This window comes from Scyliorhinus canicula, chromosome 13, assembly GCF_902713615.1.
Source record: "Scyliorhinus canicula chromosome 13, sScyCan1.1, whole genome shotgun sequence".
In the NCBI taxonomy this organism is placed as follows: domain Eukaryota; kingdom Metazoa; phylum Chordata; class Chondrichthyes; order Carcharhiniformes; family Scyliorhinidae; genus Scyliorhinus; species Scyliorhinus canicula.
In genome coordinates, this window is record NC_052158.1 from 144266327 (window position 1) to 144281236 (window position 14910).

At 43.4% G+C, this 14910-nt stretch overlaps 1 protein-coding gene across 7 annotated transcripts in view; it reads right to left on the reverse strand.

The window, feature by feature from the left end:
- Positions 1-271: 271 nt before the first annotated feature.
- LOC119976291 (transmembrane protein 145-like) overlaps positions 272-14910 on the reverse strand; it is a 74715-nt gene continuing 60076 nt past the window's right edge. For 4 of the 7 annotated variants that reach the window (XM_038816714.1, XM_038816717.1, XM_038816715.1 and 1 more), the window contains 5 exons: positions 13286-13458; positions 7540-7660; positions 3193-3402; positions 1749-1829; positions 272-526 (listed from right to left, as the gene is read on the reverse strand). In XM_038816714.1, coding sequence (XP_038672642.1) covers positions 509-526; positions 1749-1829; positions 3193-3402; positions 7540-7660; positions 13286-13458 — 603 coding nt within the window. In that variant the 3' untranslated portion in view covers positions 272-508. Of the gene's footprint in view, positions 527-1748; positions 1830-3192; positions 3403-5352; positions 6428-7539; positions 7661-13285; positions 13459-14910 lie in introns of those variants that run through there. The other 3 variants (XM_038816713.1, XM_038816716.1, XM_038816718.1) reach the window with 3 other exon arrangements.

The window sequence follows — 14910 nt, forward strand, 5'->3', positions numbered from 1 at the left end:
AAATCAGTGTAGACAAAATAGCGATCTTCTTGACCTTCCTTAATTTTCTATTCATCCTCCATCTAGGGTAATTCACCTTTATAGGAATACCTAGGGAAGGACAATAAATGCTGGACTTACCAATGGCACTTCATCACATGTATGAATAAAATCTATCAGCTTGTATTAAAAAGAAAACCTCTAATAATTTAGACATTTTTTCGTGTTAAACATTATCCAGATCCAGAAAGATCAAGGTTTTCAGTTATCAAGACAAAAAGATACACTTCACTGAGGTAACTGCAATATTTATTTCATGTAGCCAACCATGTTTTAAATATGAGACTTAAAATAGATAACCTAGCATACATAATAAATGTTCTAAATGCAGCTGCATTGATTATGCCCGCACAGTTAGGATGTCAGCAGTAATATTGTAATACTGAACTTTACATGGTCAATTTTAGCATCAGAGTTGGATCCATTTAAAACTGGCTTTCTTGCAGATGACAAACTTGGAAGTTCTTCATTAAATCCATAGGTTTGACTTGACAAAAATGAAAATAAAACTGAATCAATTAAAAACCTTTACCAGACAGAACGCATTCATATTTTATACAGTGAACATTCAACCCTTTTTGTCTGCAGTTAAAGTTATAGGTTGGGATTTTTCAGTACTGCCAGTAGTGTGAATTGTCGTGGGTGGGTTGGAAAATGTGCCGTAGCAGCTAAAGGCCTGTTGCGTTTGGTGGGAGCGGAAAATCCCAACCATCATTTTAACTCAATTTTTACTAACTGTCATGTCCGTGAAATAGTTTGTTCCCATTTTTTCTATCAAAACTCATTATAATGCTGAACACCTATATTAAATCTTCCTCAATAGTCTTTGCATCTCTAAACTAACCTCACATATAAATTATATCATGCATAATTCACAAGGAAGCTGTGCTATATTTTATACATAAAGTTACTCACCAGTAGTGGGTCTTAAAATTGACCCCTTATTATGTATATACAAAGATTATACACCAAGTATATTGCTGCTCTATACACCTAGAATTATTATTTTTCAAACTTCTATTATCTCCAGACTATCTTGAGCATAAAATGCTGTTTTTTGCCCCCATAATGGAAGTAGAGATGACCTATTTTATAATCTGCACTTTCAGGAGCTGACAGGAGGCATGGTGCCAAATGTGAGAAAATTGGTGGCTTTTCTCCACGTTATACTACAAGTAAACAATCTCTTCCGAATCAAAAGGTCATTTTCATATGAAATTAAAAATACTTTTCATGAATTAAAGCACAGACTTACAGGCACAACCATAAAGAATTTGCATGTTTATAATAATCAATTAGCATAATCCACAATGTTGTTCTGCAATCATTGAAAGGAAACACAAATGAAAATTCGTAATTCTATGTCAAATCTTACAAGTCTTCAAAGTGCCAAAAGCTAGAATACGAAAGACAATTGTTTCCTGCTGTTTTTTTAACCTTGATAATTTGACCTCCAACTAAGGACAAGACAAAGAATACCCAAGCAACTGGCAATCCACAAAGACTTTGCTCAATAGTTACCCCCAAGTCAGAAAAACACACCCTCCATTTTAACATCTGAACATCAAAGCCAACAAACTCTAGATCCCAAGCTGAGCAATGGTAAAGGAGATCAAGTTTGAAGAGCTTTTTGGGGAGAAATATTTCTAAAGCATAATCATTTTATTTTTAAACTTAATGTTTTAGTTGTAGAGCGTATTATATTATACCTCCTGCTTCATAACGAATCCAAATCTGGAATCAATCGGGCTTTTGGTTCTTTCCAGGAGACCTCTTGTCAAATCTGTATCCTATCAAGTAAAGTCAATCATTTGTTACGATCCAATTAGTGAGCAAAAGAGAAATCTGAATATTCCGCTTTAACCAATAGAACAAGATTTCACCTTTTTTGAACAAAACTTTATTGTACATACAAGAATTAAACAAAGTAAGTACTATTAACAATATGGTTTATAGCACATGTTTACTTCTTACTTCCCCCAAGAACTCTCTTATAAGACACATCAATTGATGTTATTTACCTATGTGGGGACCACCCATAAGAATGCCACAGTCCTCTGGAGATTTTTCCTCAACTCCAGCTATTCTCAGAGGTAAATCTTTCCTTCACCATCTTGGCTCTGGATGCCTCAGTCCCTTGTTCTGGTTACTTTTCTGCATTTTCAAGCTAAGCTGCCTGTTGCTTTCTTTGGCACAAGACTCTGTGGAGAACCACTGTGGATTCTTCCAGGAGTTTTAAACTAGGCAAATGTTCAGTTTACGTCCCCTCAAAATTCAAACTGAGGTTAAGCTTCACCTGCATTCCATGACCTCCAGTCAATGATGAAGTTATTTTTTTTTTTACTCTGCTTTTATCACAGGTCTAACTATCATTTACTTTGGCTATCTCCTCTCCATGAACTGCAAACCACATGAGGTCTAAACTGCAACTAATTAACTCAGCAAACACCCAAATAAATTGAAACCTGAGAGCCTTCGTAAAAGCATCGCTCTGGGATGTCCTCAAACTGACCTTTAGATTAATTATTCCTCATTTATAATTTCTTCTTTAATCTGATTTAGTAAATGGGGGCACACCCCGATGCCTGTGAGGGGAGTGTCCCAATGCTGGGGGGAGGAGGGGTTGGAGGGGGCTGTGCATCTAGAGAGATAAACACTCGTTTTCAGTCTGAACCTGACACTCTGCCAAATTTTGGCCAAATTCCACCTACTGAATTTTAAAAAGACACACCTCTTTCTGCCTCAGATGCTGATTTAATTGAACCCATCATCTTTTTAGGTATTATGTGATGAGAATACATAAGACTTTGGTAGCCAAGACATAAACTAAAGATGCAAGATAATGTTTGGTATATGTAGCAACTAAAATTCTTGCCAGTTATTTAAGAATGCACTGTGTATAAAATAGAAGCAGCCACCTTCTTCAACAACCTTCCTCATACATTTGCTACATGAGATTAGAAATTTTCTGTAAATTTGTGGTAAATTATAGTCAATCGTGTGCTTTGGAGAACTGGCTCAACGCTCCCTTACCACATTCCATTTGTGAATTGCAGCCAAAATAAGGCCCTGCAAAGCTGGATTCCAACTGAGATACTGACACTAAATTTCACATAAGTTACTCTAAAACTTTGTGGATAGCTATTACCTTACCTCTTGTAGTCCCATTATGCTGGATCCATTAGTGTTGTGAGTTGGGGAATTGTCATTAATGAAGCTTGTGACACTGATGTTTCGGTATATATGGTGGCCTAATTTTTCTAGGTTTTCCTGTGATTCTGATGCATATCTCATAAGTGCAATCCGTGAGGTGTCAATGTGATAGGGAAATCTTATGTTTGTTTGGAATGGCCTGGTTAGAAACTGAAAAAGAATGTATGTTACAATTATGATCAAACATGTTCAAATATTAATTAATCCCACTTTTTACTTTTTCACGGGACATGGGGATTGCTGGCTCGGCCAGCATTTGTTACCCATTCTCAAATACACTTCAGACGGTGATGGTGAACCACCTTTTTGAACCACTGCAGTCAATTTAATGCAGGTACACCACGGTGGTGGTAGGAAAGGTTCCAAGGTTTCGATCCAGCAATAGTGAAGGAATGGCGATATAGCTCCAAGTCAGGATGGTGTGGGCCTTGAAAGGGAATTTGCACGCAGGGCTTGGGAATTGGGGGGGGGGGGGGGGGGGGGGGGGGAAGAGGGGGGGTAGGTGGTGGTACAAGCTGCAAAACACCGGGGCCCATGCCCAAAGCTCAAGCCTTTTACATGTAACTGATTGTTTCATGACTTGGGCAGCTCCTTATTTTCTTCAATGCCGGGGCAGAGCAAGGACGTTGGAACCAAAGTACCAGCAATCAAATGGATTTTTGGGGACGTGGATCTAATCGGATAAAGGCAGCGCAGGATTGTCTACAATCCCCAGAGCCTCCACTCTGATGATTGGACCATCTAAACTATATTGGCCTACGAGATGCAGAGGTCCAGCCAGGACTACCAGTTAGTGAAGCTCCTACTGTTAGCACAATTTTGTCCTCAGTATGAGCATCGTAATCTGCAACGTAAGCCAAATAAATATGTTTATAAAAAAGATTTTGAATGAAGCGAGAGTAAAATAAATACATTTGGCTTCTTGTTTAAAACATTATAATCAGTAAAACTTTAAACTCTGATCAGTTGAGTGAGCTCAGCTTGCCTTCGTTAAGTGTGCCCAGTGCACCACTTTAAATTGAATGACCCCCAGCACCTTTCACAAGGTTGAGGCATTGACTCTCCGCAGCACCTCACACCATAATTACTCCTCCAACACCATCTCCAGCTCCTCCTCCCACTTGGCTTTAATCCCTTCCATGGACACCTTATCCTCCTCCATGATCCTACCATAAATCGCCAAATGACCCTACCCTCCAGCCCCATCACCAACAGCACCTCCTCCAGCAATGAAGAGGACGGTGCCATCGGAAAGTTCAGGAAAACGTTTCTTATGAAGTTCCTCACCTGCCTGTATCTGAAGCCCTCCTCATGCTGGAGCCCAAACTTCACCTCCAATCTTCCAAGATTGTGAACTGCCCTCCAAAAACAAATCCTCCATCTCCTTGCTCCTCTCTCCTCCCATCCCCGGAACCTCACATCCATCCTTCCTGGCTCAAACCCATGGGTCCCTCTTATCGGCATTATCCTCGCGCCTGACGCACCTCGCAGTTTAAAATGAATATTTAAACTAATTCAAATATGCATTTCTGGATTTTAACGAGTCTCCAGGCTCCCAGGATTCACTGCCCTGCCAGCAGAGCATGAGGCGGAGGAAATCATATTGGTCTCTATCAACGGAAACCAGACATGATGACAACTCCAGGGGGCTCAGATACCTTTGGAACCCCTTGGTGATCGGGCGCATTGCAGGGCCATGGCACTGCTCCTGGCAACCTGGGTTAGCACTGCTAGTGGGACAAAGAGCCCTGCCCAGGTGCAAGGATGCCAAGGGGCAGTGCCAGGGTGCCAAGGAGAACTTCCAAGGGGCAGAGCCTGAGAGGGGACGGCCATGAAAGGGGGAATTCGAGGGGGCGGGGGGCATGAAGGGCAGCCTAAAGGGGGACTTGAATGAGGGGGACTTGAATGAGGGGGTGTGAAGTGTAGACATGGTGGAGACGGGGACCTGAAAAGGGGTAGATGGGCCTTAAAAGGAGAGGTGCCTAAAAAGGGGTATAAACGGATGGGGGAGGCCTTATATGGGGAGGGTGGCTTTGGGAATCCCATAGTGGGGTGTTGGTCACTTTGGGTGGGGGGGGGGGTGTCTGAGGTCTCCGAGTGTGGGGTGGGGGAGAATTTCTGCCAGTGAGTAAGGTGGGTGTAGGGTTATCTTGAGGTAGGGGCACACCTGATCTCCGAGGGGCTGATCTGGCTGGCGTCTTTAGGTCCTGCACACCTGATTTCCGGCGGGAATCTCCCCAAGCTCAAAAAAAAATTAAATGTGGGGGAGTTGCGATGGGATTCACTCCGGAACAGATGGCGGGAACTTCACTAGTTTTCCTTCCCAAAATGATAGTCATTTGTTCAGAGATCTCTGGCCAAAAGTAAAAAACTGCAGATGGTGGAAATGTGAAATTGAAGCAGAAAGTGCGAGAAAAAAACTACAAGTCTAGAGGCACCTGGTGCCTCAGGAAACTGCATATGAGAGTGAGACTAGCTGTCTCACTCCAATATGCAGATTTGTCAAAAAGTGATCTCGCCCATAATGGATGGGATTTACATGCCAATGTCCTGCAAGATGGAATTAGATCTTGAGAGGTGTTGCGAGCCGGGTAGATCCCGGGAATGGGGTCTCCCAGCTTACAATGTCCAAATTGCGCTGCAGCAAGCTGTTTTTCGGGCGCACCGTGGCCGTTCGATTGCGCCCTTCGTAACTGAAGAGAATGAGTTTCATCTATTGTATCCAAATTAACACATTAAGTGAGCAACCTGCGGCCCAGGGGCCAAATGCAGCCCATCTGGGTTCTGAGTGTGGTCCATGAGACATTTTGTTGACCACTGACTCGCTGATTTTTTTCCGTGTAGTTATTTTCCTACCGGCATGAATGAAGTGAGACACAGGAAAAGCGAGGTCAAGTAAAGTGAGGTGCATGCTGCTTACACACAACATTGACTATGAGAGCCGTCCACTCCCTCCGCATACAAAGTGTAAACATTGCTTTTGTTTTTACCATTTGAAGTTGATAGTTCTATTAATATGTAAATGATTAAGCATTTTCTATAACTCGTTGTGAACTATTTGGCATATATTAAATGTATTTAATTCCAATCTTGCGGCCCACAACGATGAAGGAGGGTCACTAGCACGGCCAACTCACGAGCCTAGGTTGTCCATCACTGCCTCAGAATATAAAATCTATAAGGAAACATGGACAACGTTTACGGCATCCGAATGCTATAAATGACACGCAGAGCTGGTGACAGTTAAAAAATACATATCCCTGAATTTGACAAAATTCATAACATAAAAAGCAACTGTCTCTTAGATTTATTAGCTTCAGGTTAAGATATCAAGCATAAATTGAAGTGAATTCATAAAAATAATGTGCATGATTGAGGGAGAAGCTTAAGCTTAAGCAGGGGGCAGGTGGAAGGGGCCAACTGGAGAAGCACCAGGGCCTGTGATTTCTTTCCTGGACCCTACCTGCAGATGGCGGTGTTCTCATGCAATTGCAGCTCTTGTCCTTCTAGATTTAGGTGGCAGAGGTCGCAGGTTTGGAAAGTACTTTCAAAGGAGTCTTGGTGAATTACTGCAGTGTATCCTGCATATAGGACACACTGCTGCCACTGTACAGCAGTGGTGGAGGAATGAATATTTAAGGTGCAGGATCGGATGGCTTTATCCTTGATGATGTTGAGCCTGTTGAATATTGTTGGAGCCGTACTCATCTAGGCAAATGGAGAGTATTCCATCACACTCCTAGCCTGCACTTGTAGATGATGGATAGACTTTGGGGAGATAGGTGGCAAGTTGGCAATTGCCTGAATAATTTTAATTTTGTGGATAGATGCCTCTTTCTTTTGATCATCATTTATTTCGCACAACAGTTTAATTTGTTTCAGGCTGTTGTTTATTATATTTCAACAGTGGCCCACCTGATGTCTGCAAATTACTTATAGCTCCCTTTCGCCTCGACTGACCTGGGCCTCAATGTTACCCTGTCCAATGTTTATGGCCTTCTCAGCTGTGGATGTTGCTGTATATTGGAGTTCACGCAATGGGATGGAATCCATGACACAAGTAGATTTAAATGTTTATAAAATTAATAAGGAAATATTTACTGACAGGTGTTCTAACAAGGGCTTTTTTTGGCTGTAATCAATGTACGAGTTTTTTTTAAAGGTATAATTTTAATGGATGGGACTTTCGATTGAAGTACCCAATTAATAGTGGGAGGAAATGCATATCAGCGCAACGTTAATTTATTTCCACTTGACATCATAAATACCTAAAACTCTTTCACCTACCAACATAACAGCATAGACATAGAACTTCAAAAATACCAAGATTGTGTTCATGATACGTTCACGTTTCCAGTTTACGATTATAAATTGTCCAAAAAGGCTGCTGAGAGGCACTGCAAAAAACCTGTGGATGGAAAAAGAAAATCCGGTAATGTATTCATGGAGGTCTAACAATTTATCATAATACAAAATGGCTTTATAAATAGAGGGATAAAGTACCAACGCAAGGAAGTTTATGATGGACCTTTATAAAACACAGATTCAGCCTCAACTGGATTCTGGGCAACATGCTTTAGGTAGGATATGAAGCAGCGGAGAGGGTGCAGAAAAGATTGATGAGGGGGCAGAAAAGATTGCCATGGATAGCTCCAGGGGTGAAAAGCTTCATTTGGATCAGAAAGAGGGGTCGGGGATGGATCCTTGGAGGAATTCAGAGGTGTGGAAATGGGAAAGTGAAGGCACTGTTAGAGACCATCTAGCTACAATTAGATGCATAAGGGTGGAAGCAAGTAAGAAGAGAGCAGGACAATAGAGTGTTGGAGGACTGTGGAGTGATCAACAAAGGCCAGTTATAAAAATTACCACTTGTAGAGTAATTCAGTGTTAAGGTAGAGGAAGAAACCGGACTGAAGGAATTCAAATGGAGTTGTAAGAGATCTGGGCACAGATCTAGGAGGCAACCCATTCAAAGACTTTGGAAAGGAAAGTGAGGTGGGAGATAACCAGAACAAGCGGCCAAGGTTCAATTTTTTTTTTGAGGAGGTAATTGCAGATTGAATGGGAGAGAAAAGGAAAATGTCTTTTTATTTGTTCATGAGAAATGGGCTTTGCAGGCTGCGTCAGCATTTATTACCCATCCCTTATTGCCCTTGAGGGGGCAGTTGTGGGTCTGCAGTCACATATTGCCAGACTAAGTAAGGACGACACATTTCCTTCCCTAGTGAACCAGATGAACTTTTACGACAATCGACAATGGTTTCATGGTCATCATTAGACTTTTAATTCAAGATTTGTTTTTTATTGAATTCAAATTTCACCATCTGCAGTGGCGGGATTTGAACCTGGTGTTTTGTTAGGCTCTTGACGTAGCATAAGCTGCTTCCTTGGTGTGCACTCTGACAAAGGAAGGTTCAGACTTGGAGATAGCTTTAACACGTTTATTAAACTGTTAACAATTCTCCTACTTGTATTCGACTCTCCTGTTAATCCTGCTATAGCTACTCAGACTAACGGACCAGTCTGCTACAATCCAGGTGGTGGGTGTGCTGTGTTTCAAATCAACCCTGTGTACTCACTGAGAGTCTCCACTGGAAAGAGAAGATCATATGTGCTGTATCCTTTTATATAGGTTGGTGTAACGCCCTCCTGTGGTAGTGTCACCTCTGTGTGTATCTGGAATGCCCATTGGTCGTGTCCTATCTGACTGGCCTATTGGTTGAATGTCTGTGTGTCATGTCTCTGGTGCTCCCTCCAGTGTCTATCTAGTCTACATGTATTTATACATTAACCCCTTGTGTATTTACAGTGATGCATATCACCACATTCCCCCTTTTTTCATGTTACATATTTTCTGTACAGTGTTAAAGAAAATTGAACAAAAACAGGTAGATAAGTGGTGCTCTGCACATGTCATGATCACAGTGATCATTAAACAATAAGTCCAAATCATATGCATGAGTCCAAAATTCATTAATTATTATGGTCGAGTGTCTTTCTTGTTGGGTTGGTGAGGTGCTGATGTTGATGGTGGCATTGCTTTGTAAACGCCGTCAGTGTCCATGTGCGTAAGGAACCAAGAAGTGGTCAAATCACTTTGTTGTCTGATTTGGAGTCTTTTTTTCTTCCGATGCTTGTGGTAGCGATGTTGGATGGCATCTGTCCTGAAAGCCAGGTTGCCTGTTGGTAGTGCAGCAAACGTGAATTGGGAAGATACATTGTCCTGCCATGGTATGTCATTGTACTGAGCTGAGCAGGATCAGTGTCCCTCATTTGCAGAGTTGTACCATGCCGTACCAGTCGTAGTTCCATTGTTGTTGTGTTTGTCGTGCTTGTCGTGCTTGTTGTCGATGTTGTTGCCTTTGGTACGCTTCTCGTTGTCTTTGATGTTGTTGTTGTGTTGGTTGGTTTTGTTGCCGTGTTTGCTGCGCTCAAGGACCACACTCTGTGGATAATACGAGTCCTTCACACAGTTACTCGTGTCAGCGTGGTTGGTGGCATCTTCTGTTTCCTTGAGCATGCCATCACTGAATTCGCGGCGCTCCCCGTCTGGAGTCATGTCCGGCTTACTTGAATCAGCTTTGGCTTGTGGTTTCTCCCCGTCTGGAGTCTGGTCTGTCTCACCTGAGTCGGTTTTGGCTTGTCGATGCTCCCCGTCTGGAGCCCTTTCTGGTTCACCTGAATCAGCTTTTGTTTCTTGCCGCTCCCCGTCCGGAGTCATTGCAGGTTCACTTGCATCTTCTGAGGTTTCTTGATGCTCCACGTCCGGAGTCATTTCAGGTTCACTTGCATCTTCTGAGGTTTCTTGATGCTCCACGTCTGGAGTCAAATCATTCAAGAATGCATTTGCTTGTGGAGAGGCTCAAGGGGATGAAGTTTGAATTAACGTGGTGTCACCGGAGTCACCAGTAGTCTCACTGTGATTGTCGAGAGCCTCTGCACATTCTAGCTGAGGTCTGTCACGTTGCACATCTTGTATGGGAAGTGGGATGCCGTCGTCACTTGTCTCACATACAGTGGGTAGAGCCTGTGTGTTCTTGTTGTTCACTTGAGCTGGGTAGACTGTCAGAGTCTTCTTCTTGTTCACTTGAGTGTGGCAGACTTGCATTGTCTGCTGCCGGTTGCTCAGAGGAGGTTGCTAGACCCTCATGGTCTTGTTCATGCAAGGATTGGACCCTGGAGTCTTGTGTTCCTTTCATCGTGGAGGCTGTCCACGAGCTCGCTGTGGAGTCTTTCATCGCTTTGTGTGTGGAGGCTGGGACCCTTCGTGGTGCGTGGACCACTCTCTTTGTGGCGTCGGGGACTCTTCGCAGTGCGTGGACCACTCTCTGTGTGGCAGCAGGCCGCTCTCTGTGGGCTTGTACCGCTGTCTCTTGGCGTCAGGCCACAGCATAATCCTTCACTCATGCGTCGGGATGTCATATATGCTGCGCTGTAGATTCCCCAATCCGAAGAACTCGTCGTCGGTGTCGTCAATGTGCAACACCTCTGGTTGCAGTTCGGATTTGGTACTGGGGTAGCCACCTCCCAAGAAGAATTCAAGGTCTGAGTCATAGTTTTCAAGGACTGTATCATCTCTCAGGCATTGTGCTGTCGTTCCATGTGAAAGAATCGGGTTTTACGGCTTTAAATTTTTTTACCCGTGTTTTGGGACATTTCCCCTTTAAGTGGGCATGGTCCGGGGCCTCTGACATCATGACACGTGTGACGTAGGTCATAGGAAGCGATTGGGCATGCGCAGATCGCTGTTCCTTTAATTGGGGCCTTTTTCTCAACTGGGCATGTGCAGCACCTTTACCAAGATGGCTGCAATTCAAAACTGCAGGTTTCTTCAATGGAAAGCCTACCTTCGCCTCGTGGTGAGTTTTGGCACCTCTTTTACTGCTTTTTCTTGTATGTTCCTCGCAGAATTCTTGGAATTTGTCCAGGACTGCCTGGAAGTCGCTCTTGTTTTGCCCCTTTGAGTATTTGAAGGTCTGAAAGATTTCAGCTACTTCTGGACCAGCGATGGTAAGTAAAAGCTTTATTTTTTCTGTATCCGCCACGTCATCTAGGTCGGACGCTACCAGGTAGATCTCGAATCTCTGCCTGAACCAACGCCAGTTTTCACTGAGATTGCCTTGGTACGTGAGCTGCTGTGGATCCGGAATCCCGAACATCATCTTGCCTGGCTGCTGTTGCTGGTTGTCACTGTTTACCGAGTTGTAACTATATTGATTTAACAGTCACTCCTGGGTACCATGTTTTGTTATGCTCTTGACGTAGCATAAGCTGTTTCCTTGATGTGCACTTTGACAAAGGAAGGTTCAGACTTGGAGATAACTTTAACATGTTTATTAAACTGTTAACAATTCTCCGACTTGGATTCGACGCTCCTGTTAATCCTGCTATAGCTACTCAGACTGACGAACCAGTCTGCTGCAATCCAGGTGGCGGGTGTGATGTGTTTCAAATCAACCCTGTGTACTCACTGAGAGTCTCCACTGGAAAGAGGAAGATCATGTGTGCTGTGTCCTTTTATATGGGTTGGTGTAATGCCCTCCTGCGGTAGTGTCACCTCTGTGTGTATCTTGAATGTCCATTGGTCGTGTCCTATCTTATTGGCCTATTGGTTGAATGTCTGTGTGTCATGTCTCTGGTGCTCCCTCTAGTGTCTATCTAGTCTACGTGTATTTACATTAACCCCTTGTGTATTTAAAGTGATGCATATTACCACACCTGGGTCCCCAAAGCATTACTCTGGGTCTCTGGTTTACTAGTCCAGTGACAATACCACTACGCCACTGCCTCCCCACTAATTTGTAAAAGGACAAATTAGCGTCTGTTAATATATTGCCTTCCTTGATCATCGGAGACTCGAAAGTACAACCCAGCCATCGAAATACTATGAAACATTGGGGCAGCGCGGTAGCATAGTGGTAGCATTATGGCTTCACAGCGCCAGGGTCCCAGGTTCGATTCCCACTTGGGTCACTGTCTGTGAGGAGTCTGCACGTTCTCCTCGTGTCTGCGTGGGTTTCCTCCGAGTGCTCCGGTTTCCTCCCACAGTCCAAAAGATGTGCAGGTTAGGTGGATTGGCCATGTTAAATTGCCCTTAGGTTAGATGGGTTTGCTGTGTTACGGGGATAGGGTGTAGGTGAGGGCTTAGGTAAGGTGCTCTTTCCAAGAGCCGGTGCAGATTCGATGGGCCGAATGGCCTCCTTCTGCACTGTAAATTCTATGTCTATAGCCCCATAGTGTAGGCAAGCACTGCAGCCAATTTGTAAACAGCAAAGTCCCACAAACAGCAATTTGAATGATGGTGGTATTGGTTGAGAAGGTAATATTTAGGAAAGAGGTGAGGTTCATGGACAAGGGAAAGCGTTAAATTGTGTTTTACAACCTAACGACAAGAGCTATTTGCATTTATTATAGAATCATATCATAGAATGGTCCATAAGGAGGCTATTCAGCCCATCGTGTTCATATCAGCTCTCTGCAAGAGCAACTCAACTAGTACCCTCGCCTTTTCCCCTGTGCTCTGCATTTTTCATACTGTCCTGATAAATTTCCATTTCTCTTTTTTTTAATAAATTTAGTGTACCCAATTCATTTTTTCCAATTAAGGGGCAATTTAGCATGGCCAATCCACCTAGCCTGCATATCTTTGGGTTGTGGGGGCGAAACCCACGCAAACACGGCGAGAATGTGCAAACTACACACGGACACTGACCCAGAGCCAGGATCGAACCTGGGACCTCGGCGCTGTGAGGCAGCAGGGCTAACCCACTGCACCACCGTGGTGCCCCCATTTCTCTTTTAAAGGCCTCAACTGAATCTACCGACACCACCCTCTCAGGATCTGCATTTCAGATCCCAACCAATTGCTGTATAAAAAGGTTTTTCATCCTGTCGCTGTATCTACTTTTATTAGTCACTTTAAATTGCTGTCCTCTGGAATACAATAACGTTGGGCACTTCTAGGCTGTCTCTGTCAAGCCTATCCTCCTTTAATTGTCCGCAAAGAAACTAATTATCTAATGGGCAGACTCACCATGAGGTGAATGCAGGAAAGAAGAGAAGATAAAATGGTCGTTTCTCGGGGTGGTGGTGCATGATATTATATGTTGACTGTGAAAACCAAAATGCCGTCAGAAATTGCAAGGCAGTTACAGCATAGCCAACAGAGGACTCCAACACAGTTTGTACCTTTCCTGGGTCTATAAGCTGCAATTAAAAATGTTCAAACAGAAATTTGTCTTTAGTTATCATTCATTATTGCTGAGATTTTACTTTTTTCCCTCTATAGTTCTTAAAGTACATTAAGTTAGAAACCTGCAGCTGAATTCTTCCAGCCCTGTGGAAGCCGCTTTGGATAGAGGAATGGAAGTTTTGAAATTGCGTTGACACAGCCCGCAGCATGTTCCCACCTCTGTGTGCTTTTCTCAAAGTGGACACCCACTGGCAGATGCAACCTACCTGGCGGCAGCAGGTTTGAGTGCTTAATAGGGCAATCAGTCCCTACATGGCAATAATCTGACATTTTTCATGGGCAAGCTCCCATGCAGCTCCACAGCAGGAGGCCCAAGGTGCAATACATTTGAAGCCTCTTAATTAATTTTCCAACAGTAAATTGCAATTCTCACTCTCCCCTAGCATTATCCTTGCCTTGCAGCTAGTTCAGACCGATGTCTCTGTTTCATGTATAATGACAGCAGTCTTCATTAGTGTGTTCTCAGTGAAAGGTCTTTATTGAACTACTCTCAAGGTGCCTGCCTCCAAATGTAACCTACGGAAAGCTAGATGTGTCAATCAGACTGGTTATATATTCAAAACTCAAACATTCCCCTTTTCACATCAAACAAAAGAGAAAACCACCACATTTTTCCCAGCAATAAAAAGCACATTTGCATGCACAATCCTGTGAGACTGGGAGTTATCCAAGTTATTCATGATACACTTACTGTTCTCGTGCATTAACAATGGTCTGGTCCATGGGTCAGTTACTGCATATGCATTGCACAGATAGGCGTGTTTTTGCTCCCATTTTCATCAGACGGATTTGGCAATGGGTGCGGAAAATCTCTTGAGATATCCAAATTGCGTTTCACACCAACATAAATACATAACATGATGGTCCCTACCCCAGCCCCAATGACGTAGTACATTTAAACCTTATTTCCAGACATTTGCATTTAGTTATCAGGCCACTGCACCTGAATTGTCTCCCCCATCAGCCCCCCACCTCCTGTAAAAACATCCATTCATGTTGGTATGACAGCAGAACAAAGTGAAACCCAATTGGTCTCCCAATGGGTACTACCCAGACATTGCCAGGCACAACAGTGCTGACGCCAACGTGATGTTGTGGGACTCGTTCATTTTTTTTTCTATGTCCCAAACAATACGGCAGAGAATTTGATGATGCTTTTCCCATCCCACTGAATGGACCTACCAATACTGGATGCCAGCTACCATCCTTAACTAGATGGGGCAATTGGAAGCAGTTTCCTAATTGGCTGATTCTGAGAAGATTGTGATTGAAATCATACCAGACTCTCCCAGTTTCCCAGCACAGAATAGAGGGCATCAAGATTGAGACACACCTGGCAAAATTCGGCCTTTTGTCAAATGCTCAATTCACCTGAACGTGAACTAAATTCACCTGAACCTGACTAA